Source organism: Bactrocera dorsalis, chromosome 4, assembly GCF_023373825.1.
Source record: "Bactrocera dorsalis isolate Fly_Bdor chromosome 4, ASM2337382v1, whole genome shotgun sequence".
NCBI classification, from domain to species: Eukaryota; Metazoa; Arthropoda; class Insecta; order Diptera; family Tephritidae; genus Bactrocera; species Bactrocera dorsalis.
In genome coordinates, this window is record NC_064306.1 from 20,886,680 (window position 1) to 20,906,046 (window position 19,367).

The following is a 19,367-nucleotide window of genomic DNA, read 5'->3' on the forward strand; positions in this document are numbered from 1 at the left end:
TAGTCAGTCAAAGTATAGCAAAAATATGCTTATACGTTTTTCAATAATTATTAAGAAATGTAAATATGTTTGGTGAGAAACGTAAATATGTTTAGTGTTAACTGGTATGTGTTTTGCCAACCTTCGCTGTCCACACACGTCCCGTGGCTGTCAGTGTCATCGATCATTAAATCAATGTGTTTTTTTTTGTTTTGTTGTTTTTTTTTTCCTCTATTTTATTTCACACGCGTTCGGATTATTAATATTCACTATTCCACACTATCAACAATAGTTCTTAAAATCAACTAAAATTTTAGCTTTACTATCATTAATATGTATATACCACCCCAGCAAGTTTTAACGAAACTGATTTGAAAGATTTGTAGTACTTTCCCAACTACCCCCACCATTGAACAGCAACCTAATTCTTCTTAACAATGCCGCCACACATTTTTCTACCCACTATTCCCTAACGAGCGTCGACCTTTCCCTATCCTCTCCTCCAGAATCAGTTGGGAAGCTTCCTCTATTCTCAGAGGTAGTGACCACTTTCCTATATCGATCTCTCTTCAAAGAAACTTCCACTTTGAAAAATATAAGCATCTCCCAAAATTTATTATTTCACGCGCAAACTGGAATATATTTCAAAGTGAAGTTTTAAAAAGTTTACCCACCACTCCAATCGACAACATCAACCAAGCCACATCGGCATTCACAAAACTGATTCGTTCTGCGGCAAATAAGTCGATTCCTCAAACCAAACGCAAGTCTTCAAAAGTTTTTCCGATTTGGTGGAACAAAGATCTTGGCCATATGCGCGACAAAAAAAAAATGAATACTGGAATACTTTCAAGATATTAATGTCTGAATATAATCTGAACAATTATAAAAAAGCAAACGCTCTCTTTAAAAGAGCAGTAAAGATGACTAAATGGAAAAGTTTTGAAGTATTCACTACCGAAATCAGCAAGAAGCTTAGAGTGCGGTATTATTTTCCGCGAACTATGTAGAATCTGCATTACAAAATGCTAAAGGCAATAACACCAGGCATTGACAGGGTATACTACCCGATGTTTTCAAACTTGCCTACAGCTGCCAAAGAAAGACTACTATGCCAGTACAACACAATTTTCCACAAAGGTTCATACCCACAAAACTGGCGGATAGCCACCATTATCCCAATTATAAAACCAAATAAACCATCGAACCTAACTACTTCTTACAGACCAATTTCCTTGCTATCCTGCTTAAATAAACTTTTCGAAAAAATTATTGCTAGACGACTTTCATCGTTTGCTATGGATTCACTTATTCAACTCCAACACTATGTATCTGACACTCTCTCCTCCAAAGACCATGCCACTATCCTGGTCACTGATTTCGAGAGAGCTTTTGATCGCATAGAAATTCATGCAATTAGCAGCTTGAAAGACAAGTCCAAAAGTTTTTAGAATAGTAAAAGCTTTTATGATCTTAAGGAAATTTCAGGTTCGCATAAACAATGTTCTATCTTGTTTGCATCCTCTCAAAAATGGTATACGGCAAGGCTCGCCTCTATCGGTGATGCTTTTTATTATAGCTTTTGATAAATTAACTGAGATATGCCTTAAAACTAAAGGCATTAAAGTCACTATGTACGCGGACGACGCTATTATTTTTTGTAATATTTATAAAAGATCCCCAAACTGCTAACAATATTTTTAAGAAAATACTAACAGAGTTTAAGAAATGGGGCATGAAATCTGGTGCAACAATTTCGATTCCAAAATGTAAATTACTACATATTTGTAAAAAGACAAAGTGTATATATGCACAGTTAGTTTTTGAAAATATTGTAATAGAATTCGTAAGCAATTTAAATATTTTAGGAGTATATTTTGATAAAAGATTTAATTTTCGGTATCAATGTGTTAACCTAAGAAATAACTTAACAAAAAGGCTACACATAATTAAAGATTTAACTAGTAAATGATCTTTTATTCATCCCAACTCACTAATAAACGCTACAAGAGCTTTAATACTCGCTAAAATCTACTATGTTTTACCTATTTTTGGATGGTGCGCAAACTCTTATTTGAAACATTTGGAACCTCCTTATCATGCAGCGAGCCATCGGAGTATAAACGCTTTCCCTACATCACCTCATAAGTGTATCTTGGCGGAATGTGGCCTACCATCAATAAAGGAAAGGGTATACGAACGAACGATGCAACTAATTCTAAAACTGATATACTCTCCAAATGCCAGCTTACATAAAACCATAATTTACGCGTCACGACATAAACGAAACTTCAGGCTAAAATCCATTTTACGCCGTGGTATCGAATACGGAAAAGACTTAAACATATTTTCGCCCCCAAAGTACAAGAGAGTCAACAAACAGTTAAAAAAAGAAACTATTAACATGTTCCTGCACACCTTCAAAAAGAGCAACAACAGCAATTCAGTATTTCAGAAACTCTTCTTAGAGTTAATGAAAACCTATGAAGAAAACAATTGGACTGCAATTTACACAGATGGGTCCAAAGCGATAAACACAGCTTTTGCTCTTACCAAACCAAATGGAGAATTATTACAGGCGGGATTCTTCACTTCTTCTTTGTAATACACACGGAATGGGAACGTTTCGACCATCGGTACTCTACCTTCAAGTCCACAAGGACAAAAGTTGTATATTCTAGGAATATATCTCGCCTACAAGCTACCATTTTCACACGTCTAAGAATTGGCCACACACAACTCATACATCAGCACCTCCTTACTGGCAAAGTAAAACCATCTTGCCCTCTCTGCCCAAGCACGTTATCACTTCATCACATCTTTAACGAATGTTCGGCTTTAGCGAGTATTAGGCAAAAGCACAATTTTTTTCCAAACTATCAAGAATTGTTAAAGCTTCCTTCGTTTGCAAATTAAGCATTTATAGTTTTATTACTGATTGTTACCTACAAAATAAAATATAACTTTATATTTAGCTGGTAACCTAAGATATTTGTTTGTTCAGAGTCGATGGCTTTAATAGCTCGTACTCTCTTTTTTTAAAATTAGGTTAGGTGTATATTTCTCCTAATAAATAAATAAATTAATATTCACTTGTTTTAGTTAGTAAATCCAGAGCTTAGTACGTATGACTGCACTCACTAAGCACACATTAAGAACTGAAATTAGTAACTAAATACGATATTAAATTTTACCTCCGAGATGGTATGGAAAGTTTTTATTGAAAACGTTGTGAAAATTGGACGAGAGGCGTGGCCCCGCCACTTTTTGGTCAAATCACATATCCCGGGACTGGATCGACCGATTTCCACTAAATTTAGTACATAGCGTTCTTTTCACATTCCTATGGCACAGTGTGAAAATAGGTGAAATCGGCCTACGACCAATAACACAATTTAAAATTCCATTCGATTCTTTCCCTTTCTAGAACACAAACCAAGAAGTAATGAATGTAACGGAATAAAATGTTGCAGTAATATTGCCCTTAAAGTGTGCCACCTTTTGACCAAAAATTGTTCAAATCCAACCAACACTATTGAAGACCCCAGGTACCGAATATGTGGACCTCAGTACCTAAAGTTGACTTGTGACCGAAAATATCGGCCAATGCGTGAGATATAAAATTGAAATTCACAGAGAACTCTTTCCTGACAATAGTAATTCTCTGAGCACCTATATACCTAATATTATATAAAGATTTTCGAACTTCCAGTTGACTTTATCCTGGATATATCGGCCAATATTTGTGTTATCTCAATGAAAATTTCAGAACATATTTTACACATAACAGTATAGCATTGTATCTAAAATGGATACAATTGGGCGAAAACTTGACCCAGTTCCCATATAATATCACCATGATTTTCGAATATCCGGTTTGTATAATAACTACGTATAATGAAAAATCCCATGCAGGTAGGTCAGGGTATAAGTTATACAATACTCGTATATACCAGTGTATGTATGTTACTTGTTAACATTTGGATTAAAAATATTGGCATTTTGTCTTTTCATCGTCCAAGCGGCAGTAGAAAATATTGGGTTGGTAGTTCCACCGCAGGATGCTTATTTTGAACATGTTTCTTCAAATTTGTTCGGTAACATTTTATTTTTTGTAGGAAATTTTTTATATAAATGTTTACATTTTGCATATATATCATGTACCACTTCAAACATCTGCTACACTTAACTTATATTCCTTTATACATTTTTTAGCATTATTAAAAATCGTAAGAACGTTACACTTTAATGTTAATACCTGCTATTGCGATCACTAGTGTCCCTATTAAATCGCATTTCATAGAGTGAACTTTTATTTACGAAAAGTGATCGCAATTCAATTACAGTGGAAAAATCACCGGTAGTGAAATAACGCTCATCAAAAGTTGCCCTAATATTTTTAATATGTATGTGTAATATATTTGTAACCAATTAATAATAATTTGTTTCATAGATGTTATGATCTAGTTTTGCATTTAAGAAGCTTATTTTAGTCTTCAAAAAATATTCAATTCAAAATAAATTTCATTTCCCACAGTGAATACGCGTAGTAACTGTGATTCCCCGATGACATTATCAGTTAATTTTTCCTTATCTTTGTATTACTTTTCTCCTTCGTATACCTTCCCTGTTAGCTAACACCAAACATTTTCAATTACGTTTAGATCTGAAGAGTATGGTGCCCAGGTCATAACATTAACGTCTTGATTCGAAATAAATGACTTTACTACTCGAAGGAGGTTATGAATAGGAGCATTGTTTTGTTGAAAAAAATCCAAGGAATTGGTCCAAAAAGATCTCTTAATTGTGGAAATACGGGAACAATGTTTTGAAGCGAGCGCCGTTCATCTTCTGATCGATAAAAACAAAGTCATCAATAAAACGTGATGGCACCCCACACCATGACTCCATCTTCTCGGCTGTGGTGGCGACTTAAATATATCTTATTTTTCAGCAAATCATGATAATAGTATTGAAAGCTATCAGGGCCATCTAAATTAAAGTATTTTCAACAGTAAAGACTACTGAACATTGTATAAACCTACAAGTAACCAATCCTTCATTTTTCACTAATACATACGCAAAAATATACTACAATTTGGGCACTTGGTACGGGATGCCCCTAAATATTCTACTACGAATTAGGCACTTGGTTCGGGTTGCCCCCAAGTATTCCGCTACTAATTAGTCACTTGGTACGGGTTGCCCCTAAATATTCTAGTACTAAAACGTTCAAATGCCTCAAATCTGATGTAGTGTGTTGCCGTGTTCGGTTTTAAAATTTATAACTTTAACAATATTTTTATTAAATATTCAAATATTTTTCGATTATTTAAATTCCTAAATATTAAATTTAATCAGTTTTGTCCAAAATATTAATTATTGTATCAATATATTATTAAATGTTTCCAATTTTATAAAAAAAATATTTATATAATATTTGTGTAAAACTATGTATTTCGTGCAACGGTGTAATGTGTCAAATCATTTCAACGGACATTTTTCTAAGCTTATAGCGGCCATACACAGGCACACATGTGCGTTCGATCGGTATGTGTAAACATGCGGTTTACTCGTGTATGGGCTTGTTCGCGTACCGATCCATGTTCGCGAAAATGTTTGATTTTTTACGATCGGTGCGCGAGCATGTTTATCGTGTATGGCGTTGTGAGCGCACAAAATCTCATTTCTCTCGTGTCGCCGAGCAGTGAAGATCGCGGACAATTGCAAGTGTTAAGGGGAGAGACTGCTTTAGAGGCATCAAAAAATCGATTTTTTTTTAGGATTTTTTTGGGAGGGAAAGAAATAATTGATTCAAGCGAAATTTCTAGGCTTTATAGTCATATATTCGAACATCTTTCACAAATTTTTTTAATACGAAATCTTTGATATTCTGCCTTTAGGAAGCAATTACCCGATGCATCTCGCATATACATTTATCAGGAACAAAAAATTCAAAGAGATTCATGTTTTTTAATAACTTATCTTCTAGTTAAACTAAGAAAATTCCAAAAAAAATTTACTTTATTTTGTTTAAAAATATGTTCAAACTTGACTTTTCCTAGTTTTTTTTAGTTTAAATAGAAGATAATTTTATGCCAAAGATAATAAACTTTGCCCAATTCCAACTTTGCCCGCCAATTAAAATAATCGTAAAAATAAAAAACCGAGAAATCGCGCTTTTCGCTTTTTTCCCAAGCGCTCATGTATGTATCTGTCTGACGCTCGGACACTATTTCCCTTCTAGCTTCGACAATATTTAGAGTTCCAATCTATAACTTTGTTTGTTAGATAATTTTTAAAGAGATTTAAGCGATTGTTTGAAGCTTCTAAAGCAGGCTCTCCCCTTAATAAAGATTTCGTATCTGAATTTATTGATCTTATAAAAAATTAATTCGCAATTTGGCAAACGAAAAGTGATAAATATAAAAATAATATTGAGAAAAATAAAAGTTGGAATAACTTATTAACGAAATACAAAGAAATAGATAAAAGTGCTACATTAGAAATAAATTCGAAGAAATGTTCCGCTTGCCTGTCGCACATGTTAACTGTGTGAAGAACGAACGCAAAATGGATTTGTGTGTCGTGTATGGGCAAACGAATTCACACAGATCGAACGCACATGTGTGCCCGTCTATGTCCTCTTTTAAGCAGCTTACAAAAATTTCAATAGTAATTTTAAGTTTGATTTTTAAAGCAAATTAAAACATTTTCAAAGAGATATTCAGCGTATGTAAGTATAGTAACATTAATTAATTAATTAATTTGTTAATATTTGTTGTTTGTTTTCGTATAGGATGCCTTGCAGAAAGTGTGTTGCTGGTTGCAGTTTGGGGGTGCCGCTGTATCCCTTCCCATCAGAAGGGGAAATGTCCAGGTGAGTTTTATGTATAAAAATAATATAATTATGTACATAATATTATCGTATGTACATATATAAATATGTACATAATATAAATAAGTGAATGTTATATTTTTTATAATAAGTAGATTGTAAACTGTATATATAAAAAGGGTGAAAATAGGCCTCCTGGGGAACCGAACACCCAAAAAAGATCGGTAACGCGCCTGCATTGCAACCTCAGAGGTGGTGAGGAAGAGCAATAAATATCCAATAAACTTTTGTTTCAAAAATATTCTTGAAAGTTTTCATTAATGTTTTCCGTTACAAATATTTTTTCACAAAAAAGTTGATCGACTACATCCTTTTAATTACATCTCAGTGCCTAAAAAAGGCAGATTTCGATCAGGTGATCTCAGCTGTGAAAGATTCCTGGAAAACAGCTGATTATTTTGTTACTTGGAGGGTTATACAATGCTACTGAACAACAATCATTAAGGCGAGTGCCAGATTGAACAGTCCACGTGATGTATTCTTTCGCGATTTGACGCCGGTTTTCTTTGCGTGGTTCATTCAGAGGGATTTTTTATTGATTTTTAAACGCTTTAGGTGTTTTGCATTTCTGATTGTACGCTGAATAGTTGAAAAGCTTGCTAATTCCTTAATCTTAGCTGCAGACTTAGTCGAATTTGAAGCAATTCTAACAATTTTGCATACTGATTGTTCAGATAGGGCTTTATTTTTTTCTTTAAACTTTTTCCATATGCCTCTGGATCTTTTAAATATCTATCAACGGTTCTGAAGCTGCGTTTTATCTGTTTGGCGATGTTCCGATTGGATAGTCCTTGGGAATGAAAAAAGTCAACTTTTTCACGTTCCAATAAGCTCAGACTAGCAGCTTTTCCCATAATTACGTTAAATGTAACTCGAAAACAATTTATTTGTTTGTTTTTAGTACTTTCTCAATAGAAAAACTGCACTTGTTTACGCAAGACAAAAGAAAATTGGTCTATTTCAATGACCAACCAAAAACGCACGTGATTGCCATAGACATTTCTGGAATCTTCGAATGCATAGTAATTTTTTCGAAAACAACCTACTATTAGCAAATATTTTTCGGACAAGATTCGAAGTTTGATAAGAAAAGCATTTTGGACAATAAGAACAAGCATGATTATAAATACAATAATTTATAAAAAAATCGTTGGTGCGTATTCAAAGATATGTATATGTATGTATATTATAAAATATAAATATGAAGTGCACAGTGGGTTGTTTAGCAATAATATGAAGCAAATTCGTGTGAGTGATTTGAATAAACATTTGTTAAGAAAAAAAAATTATAATTAAAAATTTCGCATAACTATGCCAAACTTCAGACGGTAGATATTAAGATGTTCTTGAAAATGTTTTAGTTTCAGTATATCACAGAAATACATACATATGTATGTACATATATTGGATAGTCGAAAAAGTGTTATCGTATTTTTAATCAAATTTTAATTTATTGTTTTTTATATTTACACTAATAAATAAATAAAGAAATATGTACTATTTTGGTCGACCACTTTTTGCCATTTTTCCGCTAGAGGCAATATTCCATCAGTGTAAAACTTTCATCAGTGTAAATCGTAATTTAAATTTCCAGAACGCAAGCGAGCGAAACATTGTTGTGCTACGAACTGATACAGCATCGTCACCGTATTAAATAAGGTTTAAAATCTCATCTTTCGAACGCTATGTGCTATGACACAATGTGATTGATAGCACTGGAGATATACGACTGTAATCAACTACCAATATGTTTTCCTCTAGGTGTACTTTTACGAACACATACCTGAACTTATATACAATATTTATGTTATATACATTTATTGAGAGTTTCAAAAATTGAAAATTTAAAAAAGCTTTGGGTTATCTATTGCAATGTATTGTTTAGCGAAAATTCAAGAATTTTATTCAATCATTTTAAAGTATATGATTTCGAAGAAGACATTCTATTCAAATTCAGTAGGGTTCAAATACATACTACTTGTATTCTATGTGTGTCTATATTAATGTGCAATGAAATTGTAAGAGTTAATTATTTTTTAAATTAAAATTCAATTTCGAATCATAAGAAAAAGAAAGACAGTTTTACAACCATCCTGACTAACAAGAATTTAAGTATCGTCTTCGTTCCTATAAATTGAATAATTTGAATAGTAACAAGGCGGTATCCTCTGATTACAGCAATGTTTAAGGTTACGATGCACCCAATTTAGAACGGACACTCTTACCTCTTACTGGTGTGTATATGCTTCAGTTATATATGTACTTAAGCAACTACTTATACACGTTCCGACCGACACTTATACGCGATTCTGTAAGCAGTCTCTGGTCACTATTTGAGACATTCTGAGGTAAAGTCTCAATTTGTGACTAGTTACTATTCACTAAACAGTCTCTAGCGTTAGTGTCAAAATATTGTCTCAAATTTGTGACCTGATAGTTAGCAGGTCACAAAATTAAAAAGAACTCTTGTTTGCCATTTTGAATATACTGAACTCATCATAGGTAATAATCGATTATCGTTTTTTTATATTTTGTGAGCAACTCAAACACGAAAAGGTTAAAAATAAATAAATTTTACATAAATTTCGTAAATATTATCAAGCAAAGTCAACATATATTTTTATTTTTATTGGTAATTATGTTTTTTGACTATGTTATAGAAAATTTTATCTTTGTTATCGACATATTTATTTTCATTCAAGTGTAAAAATATCTCTGCATAATGAAATGCAATAGATTTTGTGACTGTCACTTACAGAATTGTAAAATCGTCTCAAGTTACAAAAGATGTTTCTAATTTAAAATCTCAATTTTAGAGACTTGTGACTGTATCACAGTACAGAATCGCACGGTTAATCTCTGATTTAATGCCCACTTTTGAAATCTATTACATTATTACAGCTGATTTAGCTACAACAAAGAGAAAAACAAGCAAAAATTTAAATAAACCTATGGATTAAAACCAATACATCTGAATTCACCCCTCAATCGACTTCCCAAATCAAAAACTCGTCCTTTATTTACCTTAAAGGGAAAACATTTTAAACAAGAAGACTTGTAAAACAAAATACGGCATTACAATGTTTTCTTAAAAAAAATATTAAACTATGTACTATATTTTTAATGTCCAAAACAGCTGTTTTATAAATCTCCAACAATAAAAAAGTTATGATGATCGGACCAGTTGTCTCTGAGTTATCTTTGCAGCAAATTCGAAAAATTTTGTTTCGATAAAATTGCGTTTAAAGACTAACTGATTGGGATACTGACTACACTGAGCGGCTATCCAATAATTAACTATACTAAAAAATTATGAAAAAAAACCAAAAACAAAAAAATAGATTCCAAATTTCACACTGACTTTGATTTTTAAATGAATATAAGTTTCCTCTTTGTAATGTAACTAAATGATTGAAATAAATTTAGCGAGCTATTTCCAAAAACTTATGTTTAATATGGTATTTATTCAATGCTGAATGGACACTTAGAAAAGTTAATTATCCGTTATTTCACAAGACGATCTTTTTTGCTGACGTCTCTGAAATTTCAGTTTTTCCCATAAAATAGCAAAATGTCGAAAATAAACAAACTCTTTCTTAAATCGTGTCTGCTTTCTGTGGTGGAGAAATACAATCCGCGGAATATATTAAAGTAACAACTTAGGTATGAGCAGCATCTAAGATTTAAGTTTTTGCTAACAATTATGATTTATTTTCGATAAAACTCATTTCCGCTCATAAGAAACTAATTAGTTTGACTTTAAATAATTTTATTGCTTCTCAAGGGTCCGATACAAATTCATTAAAACAATACCCAGATTAAAAATCATGTAAAATACATATATGTAATATATGGTAAATATGAAATACACATATGTTATTCATATGTACTAGCTCCAGTAATTATAGTAATAAAAAATATTCAGTGCAGTTTTGTAAATTTATTAAAAATTACTTATAAACAAAATTAGAATTATTTGAATTATCTTCACCTCACTTTTATTCAAAAGATTTAAATGCACTGGATGTATTAACAAAATAAAGCCATTGCCAAAAGTTATCTTTACTAATCACTTTAATTAAAAATTTACTCCAACATCATTCAGATAGTATAAAGAGGTGTGCGTTAAATTATTAATCCTTTTTCTATTGGAAGGGGCAGAATATGGTAACTATGAAGCAAAAAATTGTGTTGAATTAGAAATGTCGAAATTTGAATCTATTTTGAAAAAAAAAAATACAATTCTTTTTAGTAAGTAATTTAAAGTAGCAGTCGCGGAAATGTTTCGCAAGATTTGCTATTGATATACATATGTTTACACATATCTACTTGTATGTATTATATGTATGTATTTACGTTTGTATGTAAATTTGATTGATTTTCGTTAACGACACATTTATGGATGTAGTATGAGTAAAAAAATGTAACAATCTTGCTTAAATAAATACGAGTACATATGTATGTTACTTATTTTTATTTTGATTTCCAGTTAATTGTATGCTTTCTTTATTTCTCTATAAGTATTGTTTCATTATCTCACTCGATTTTTTCTTAATTTTTTTAAAATTTGGCTCCTTCACGTTTTTTAGCCTCAGAGATACTTTTGTATTTATATAATGTATTTAAGCATAACTTTCTCTGATATTATTAACAAATTCTCGCATTTGACGTCGTCTTAGATGATCGTTTTACAATTCTAAATAGAATGTTTTGTATTTACTTGTAAGCTAATTAATATTTATAAAAGGTTTTCTTCGCCTTGAATTGTGTAAATTGTTCTTGGTTCTAAAATAATCCACTTGTTTTTATTTCAAATCATACATATAAGTAATATCAACACTGTATCGTAGATGATGTTGATAACAATTTAATAGTTTTAAGTTCTGAAATTATAGATTTTAAACAAGTGTTAAATTTATGTAAATTTTACATACACAAAATTCGAAGCTTAAATATCACTGTGTTCCGATCATAGTGAATATCAAAATTAGTTTTGAAATGCCACGACAAATTTAAGAAAGACTTAAAAAGCTTTGGAAATTTCTTATTATTATTTTTAACAATATAGAAACTGAACAATTCATGACTTCTTTGCCTTCATTCTCACTGAAAGCTGTTTCGCGGACTTGGTTTAAGATAATATGTGAATATTTAGTTGACAAATGTCCAGGTTAGGACCTTTAACAGATACCAAATATGAATAACCGTTAATAATAATTTGCATTTGGAAGTTTATCATTTTCTTAGAACCTAATTTATGGTTTCGTTTAACAAAATTTTGAAAGACTTTTCAGTTCGCAATATTCTTGGTACATTAGTTTCACTAAGGATCGACGTTTCCGAAAATGTGTTAATCTCCAGACATTTTTGATCATTGCAAATTGTTATAAATATAAATTTCTATGTATTTAAATATTTGTATAAAAATGAAAAAAATTCAATTATAATACAGTGAGTTTAAGTATGCATGAAAAAGTTAAAGTCTTAACATACATCTTTACTCTTTTCAATAATTTATGAACATTTATATATACATTTTTATTCTATTGTGTATTGTAAAAATTGTTGGGTTCATATCCTATTCATTTATTTGTAATATGCACCTAATTTTATTTATATTCTAAAACAACCCTTTATTATGCGGACATGAAAAATGCAGATTTGGACAAGTGGTGTTGGTGTTAGTGTCAAATAGTTCGTATTAGTGTTGTCATCGTAGACAAATCTTTGATGCCATCATTGTAACTATCACAATCGAAATCGGAGAGCACAACTTAGCTCCTGATGCATGTTGCATTGCGGCTGGCTCTTCGCCTGGGATGCAAATAATACAATTTATGTTTTTATAAATAAAAAAAGCGGGTTACTCATATACCATTTAGGACGTGAACCATGACGGTTCCTGAAATATCGTTGCCAAGCATGCAAGTATAATTTCCAGTGTCCTGTCGATTTGCGTTGGCAATATAAAGACGGCTCAATGCTCTTCCAGGAAGCATGTCAGTCTTGACGCTATGGTACAGTAAAATATAAGTTAGGGGGTAAGTTTGATTAGATAATTTTATCGATTACCTGATTCCTCCCCGACTGGTGTCATAGTTCAGCATTCGCTTACCATGCTGCCAAGTGATGTAAGATGACGGCTGCGGTATTTTCGAAATTACACATTTTAGTTCAATGGTACTTCCAGCTTTATAATACTTCTCAGGAGTGGCTGAATCTCGTTCATCGAGTATTTCCACGTGAGGAACTGCCAAGTGATAGAAATGTTTGGAGCTTATTTCTTTAGGATCGAAAGTATTGTGTGTAAATAGATTGAGTCATCAAATGAAACAACTTTTTTGAGAATAATTTATATATGATATAAATTTATACATATGGTATGTACGTATGTATATGCATGTAAAGTCATATTGTTTATCTTTCATTTCTGTAAATATAATTTCCTTCTGCGGGATATGGTGACTTTTCCCATGTACTTTGTGTTGTGACTATGCCAGAGGATCGGAATGCATTTTGTCAGATATATGAGGTTAAAACCAAAGTCTAAACCAACTCCTTAAATATTCAGCGCTAAGCCAGTGAGTTTTTAGGAAAACTTTTCCACTTAATTTCATTAAAATTTCATAAACTTTTCCAGCCTAAACGGTTTAAATTCAGCTGACAAGTTAAAAGTCAGTATATAAGATTTATTGGGGCAGATAAAGGCTTTAGCTGCATTAACCTTTGACTCTCGTAAACATATTCTTAAACAAGATTATAAATAAAGTACTTACACACTGATTGTAACGAATAACGAAAATCATTATACATATGTAGTATATTGTAATTCGTAGTATAATACTATTTCTTTCCGATCGTAAACAATACTGTTATGTGTAATACTATACGTTCAGTTCATTTTGTTAAGATATCTTACATATTGACCGATATATACGGTGTAAAGCCAACCGGAAGTTTGAAAATCTTATATTAGGTATATGTATGAGAGATAGATTAGTATTGAACAGATTTTACCATATCGATTTTTGCCAATACACCATATTATTAACATAATCTTTGAGTCTTATTAAAGTACTTCACAGCACATTTTGCTTCGTATCCAACTCATTTATGTTCAAAGCAAACTAATTAACTCAAATGAGATATATGTACTTGTATGTTAGTGATATAAACTCAACCAAATAGGATAAACTATATTGAATCTAATAATCGAAAGCCATTATATTAAGAATAATAGTTTTTGTCTGGACTTACTATCCTCATATTTAGTGCCATTAATTTCATTAAGGTATAAAAATTTCTTAACTTCGGCGCCGTTCGCAGTAAGTCCGACTGACGTGTGGAACGACTTGGACATGAAGTGAAGATCTTAAATTGAAAGCATACAAAATACAACTTGTGCAAGAACTGAAGCTGCTCGACCTTCCCAAGAGACATGGTTCCGCTCTATGGGCTTTTGAAATGTTCCAAGAAGATCCGACATTTCGAGTCAAATTTTGTTCAGCCATCAGGCTCATTTCTGGCTCTATGGGCATGTAAACACACAAAATTTCCGCAGAGTAACCTGAAGAGATTCAAGAGAAGCCATTTTATAAAGAAAAAATAACGGTTTGGTGTGGTTTGTGGGCCGGTGGAATCATCGGTCTATATTTCTTAAAAAATAATGGTGGTCAGAACGTAACCGTCAATGGCGACTGTTATCGCGCCATAATAACCGATTATTTGATGCCTGAGCTCGTGATCTCGGCGACCTTTGGTTTCAGCAAGTAGGGAACCTCGAAATTGATCACTCTTCATTATATTGTACATACAAATATTATACGATCACCCAAGTTTTCTAATAGCTATATGTATATCCGATATAGAGTCAAGGGGATGTATCAATATCCTTACATTACCATGGGAGATTGTATTCCGATTTTCGCTTTTTCCACACTATTATATAGACATTCGAAAAGTTGTTTGTATCAAATTCGGTTGAAACCGGTCAAGTAATTCCTGAGTTATAGGATGGGCGGTACCACTCCCATTGTGCAATTTATATACCGGATCTTTCGAAATCCTCCTATCATCTTGACTGGTAAATTTGATGCTTCTGACGTGTTTAGTTAGTGAGGTATGGCATTTTTAGTAGTTTTCAAAATAGCCGTCATATGGAGAGTGCTCTAGCTTTAGTGGTTTGTGAGATATTTACCAAGTCTAACTGCGGAAAAAAAGTGCCGTTGTTTTTTAAAGAATAATCAGTTTATTGGAAATATAGTGGGTTATTAAAGAAAGTCGTATAGCGGATAATTGCTTCCCAAAATGTGGAAGAAAGAGCAAAAGTAAAATTTATTAACTTCTCAAATATCTTTATATTTTCAGAATGTTTGCTTACCGCACTACTGATCGTTTTCCCTAAACGTATGCAGTTAATGACAGTTACAATGATTTCAACTCGTCTCTTCATATACTCTATATCTAACACATACGAGGTGTGTTCAAAAAGTACCGCGAATTTTGAATTATCGCGGGTTACGTATATTCGAATTTTGAATTTTTTGTGGCGTTATGTTGGTACTCATGTCTCTCACTTATGCCGACTAGCTCGGCCATTTTGAATGTTCATTTAATTGTTGACAGCTGCTTTGCTTGCACGTGTTTTGGATCGTCTTCGATTTTTACCTATCAAAAAAATTGCACCACGATAACGCCCCTGCTCACACATCGTTGCTTGTGCGCGACTTTTTGGCCAAAAACAACACACTAATGATGCCGCAGCCACAGTATTCCCCAGATCTGGCCCCCTGTGACTTTTTCTTGTTCCCTAAACTGAAGAGGCCCATGAAAGGACGACGTTACGCTTCTCTTGACGAGATAAAGACGGCATCGAAGGAGGAGCTGAAGAAGATAAAAAAATGATTTTATGAAGTGCTTCGATGATTGGAAAAACCGTTGGCACAAGTGTATAATATCTTGTGGGATTACTTGATTACTTTGAAGGGGACAAAATAGATATTCATGAATAAATAAATAATTTTTGAAAAAAATACAAAATTCGCGATACTTTTTGAACACACCTCGTAGATCATATAAACAACCGTTAGATGAACAAAACCTTTTTCATCTCGAGCAACATGTTGCAAGAGTGTAGAATGAAAAGAATATATTAAAATTTATTATCCATAATCTTGTGATGGGTAACGAAAAATCTTTCAGGGCATCTTTCATCATCGTTGCTGGAGGCTACCACTGTAGAAAGAAGTTCTTGGTTAAAGAACTGAGAACATCCCGGTTTTGAAGTGATCAGTACTATTTTTTTTACGTGCGGCCGTGGGCTGCCAATACAGAATGAGAATAGTACACGAAATGATATTTGTTTCCAGCAATTGTGATAAAATCTGATTTCTTAATTTCCTTTCACTCGTTTAGAAAATCTACGTGGAGATACTTATGTTAACATTGATTATTTGTTAGTATGCAAACTTTTTTTATTGTGTCAATAAAAAGAATTGAACAAAAAGTTAAATATTGAGTTAAAGATATTTTTGCAATAATTAGTACAAAATAAGTATCTAGAAAAAAATATCGGGAAGTGTTAAAATTTGTATGTAAAGTGCATAATAGAAGTATAAAACCCAAAGATTGATACAGGCGTATACAAAAGATTATGCTGATTGACTTACTAATTAGTAAGTGTAAGTGTAAGTATCAGGCAAATATTTAAAATTGATATCTATAATACCCCTCTTTTACAAAATAAAAGGATATAAAAAATCAATATGTCGATTATGATTGATCACTTTGAATGACAGTTGCATTCTATAATTGCAAGACCTTAAAAAATTATGCTAAGGTTATAGCGTTGCCTTGAACAATAATCTGTGCAAAATTCAGAGAAAATACCTTAAAAAATAAAAAATGTGTTCTATACAAAGACTTGAGTCCTTATATCCTATATAAGGTGCTATCCTGTTGTGGTCCTATCACACCAATTTGCAGATTGCAGAGTTGGCTTCGGTAATAATTTACGCCAAATTTCGTGAAGGTAGCTTGACAAATCAGAAAGTTTTACATACTGGGACTTGAGTGTGATCGATCAGTATGTAAGGCAGTTATATCCTATAGTAGTCCGATACCTCCGGTTCCGACAAATGAGCAGTTTCTTGAGGAGCAAAATTTTACCGGATGTCTAAAAACTTGAGGGACAAGTTCGCGTATATATACTATATATAAATCGAAAGTCGCTATACATAAGTATGTAGTATATGTGTAGTAAATGGTAGTTGGGGTAGTACCGACCCGAATTTATCTATACTATTATCATGCCACATACTAAAAAAAAAAAATTCCCTGGGTTTCATTGAGGTACCTCGAATATAATTACCAAAATATGTATGTACATATGTATATACGAGTAGAGTAAAGTCAATCGGATGTTCCAAAATCCCTTGTTAGTTATATGAGGTCTAGGTCAAGTTTTCGTCCAATGTTATATTTTTTCGGCACAGGGATACACTATTATGAGTAAAATATGATCTTTCATTTTCATTGAGATAACTCACATATTGACCGATATATGCGACATAAAGTCACCTGGAAGTTCGAAAATCTTTATATTAGGGAAATATTGACCCGATTCAACACATTTTTGATATACAGACATACCATTACAAGAGAATGGTTATCCCTTAACACACATTGACCGAAATTTTCGATCAAAAGTCAACTATAGGTACCGGGGTCTAAATATTTGGTACCTAGAGGATTGAACAGTTTTTATTGGATTTAAACAATTTGTGATCATAAGGTGGCACACACTAAACACATTATTCGTGTAAAGTTTTATCCCATTATATTAATTGCTTCTTAATTTGTGTACTGGAAACTGAACGAGTCAAGAGGAATTTAAAATTGCGCTGTATGGGACATAGGCGTGGTTGTTATCCGATTTCGGCCGTTTTCACAGTGTGGCATAAGAACGTAAGAAGAATGCCACGTATTAAATTTTGGTTGTGTCACACCAGCTCCCATAACGCGCTCTAATACCATCGCGGTGGTAAAATGTATTGCCACTGGTGTATTTAGTTATTGACATATCGTGCTTTTAGTAGTTTTTAATAGTACCGTTATATGGGAAGTGAGCGGGGTTATCCTCCGATTTCATCTATTTTCACACTGTCGGTAGAAGTTCTTATAAAATTTGTACTCAGCAAAATTGCAAAAATTTTGCCCACAGGTGCCTCTTACTACTGGATCCTCTGTACCAAATTACAGCTTTCGGTTAATGGTGGGCGTGGCAGTGGTTTGATTACGCCCATCTACGAACTCGATTTTTTTTTTGTATTAAGAAACTTACATACCAAGCTCCATCGAGATATCTCAAATTTTACTCAGCTTGCACGGACAAACGGACGGACAGACAGACAGTCAACTGGATTTCAACTTTTGCCTTTATCCTGATCATTTATATATATTACTGTGATCAAACTTAAAGGTGAATAACACCTGGAAAATTTGATTGATGGCCAGCCCTCTTCGATACAGCTTTTATATCCTCAATTGAGTCAAAACGGTGTCCTCGGAGTGGTCAAGAGAATTTGCTGAATATAAATCAAGCGAATGCGGTGGTTGCGACACGATATTAGTTGAAAATGTGGCGAAATTATCACGAATAACCAATGCAGCATGAGATGGTGCATTATCGCACTTCTTTGTTCAATAAATTCAGACATAGTAAAATCGAAGAATTCACTTTTATAGTCTCACAAATGACGCGTATCTCAAATACTAATGAATATTTTGACGTGAAATTTACTTACAGAAAAAAATGTACCCTATATCTATCTCGTTTAGTTTTAGGTCATAAACACAACCGGTTGCAAGGGTATAAAAATGAGAGTTTTTCGTATTATTTAACATTTATAGAAGTATCCTTGTCACTTGAACAGAACTGATCACGTTGGACGATCTGTAGTTTGTAGGTAATCGCAATACGTGCCAAATAATAGCTTTTTGTGTCAAAAAATCATTGTGTTATAAGTTACAGTAATGTCAAAATACCCCTGACAATAATAGAGAATATAATAAATGTGCTAAAATGCAAAAATGCGATTATGTGAATTTGCATAATTCTTTACAACTTACCAATTACAGTTAAATATACTAACAATACTAAAGGCGGATGTGAAGAGACTTGACACTCGTACGGTCCTTCGTCATGTTCATTTGCATATTGTATTGAAAGCTTCCAGTCATTTGGCTCTTCGAACTCCAAGGAATACCTTGCGTCACCACTGTACGTGTGAAGACCGAAGGTGATCAGGGCCAACTCATCACCTTTGCGCCGCATCCACGATACCTTTATAGTAAACAATATTTCTTCAGCTCAATACTTACTTTAAGCGATTATCTTTGTGTTTTAAGGTTAAAGATTATCAAAAAACAGAAACTCAATTTATTTATTCAAAGGCTCTTTTATAATTACAATAACAAAATATAGTGTATA

The 19,367-nt window shown here is 32.7% G+C and overlaps 1 protein-coding gene across 9 annotated transcripts in view; it reads right to left on the reverse strand.

Moving 5' to 3' along the window:
• Window positions 1–8,343: 8,343 nt before the first annotated feature.
• Window positions 8,344–19,367, reverse strand: part of LOC105227736 (fibroblast growth factor receptor 1-A) — a 64,425-nt gene continuing 53,401 nt past the window's right edge. For 8 of the 9 annotated variants that reach the window (XM_049454833.1, XM_049454831.1, XM_049454826.1 and 5 more), the window contains 4 exons: window positions 19,007–19,220; window positions 12,950–13,160; window positions 12,753–12,889; window positions 8,344–12,691 (listed from right to left, as the gene is read on the reverse strand). In XM_049454833.1, the coding sequence (XP_049310790.1) occupies window positions 12,588–12,691; window positions 12,753–12,889; window positions 12,950–13,160; window positions 19,007–19,220 (666 nt within the window). In that variant the 3' untranslated portion in view covers window positions 8,344–12,587. The remainder of the gene's footprint in view (window positions 12,692–12,752; window positions 12,890–12,949; window positions 13,161–19,006; window positions 19,221–19,367) is intronic. The other variant, XM_049454834.1, reaches the window with a different exon arrangement.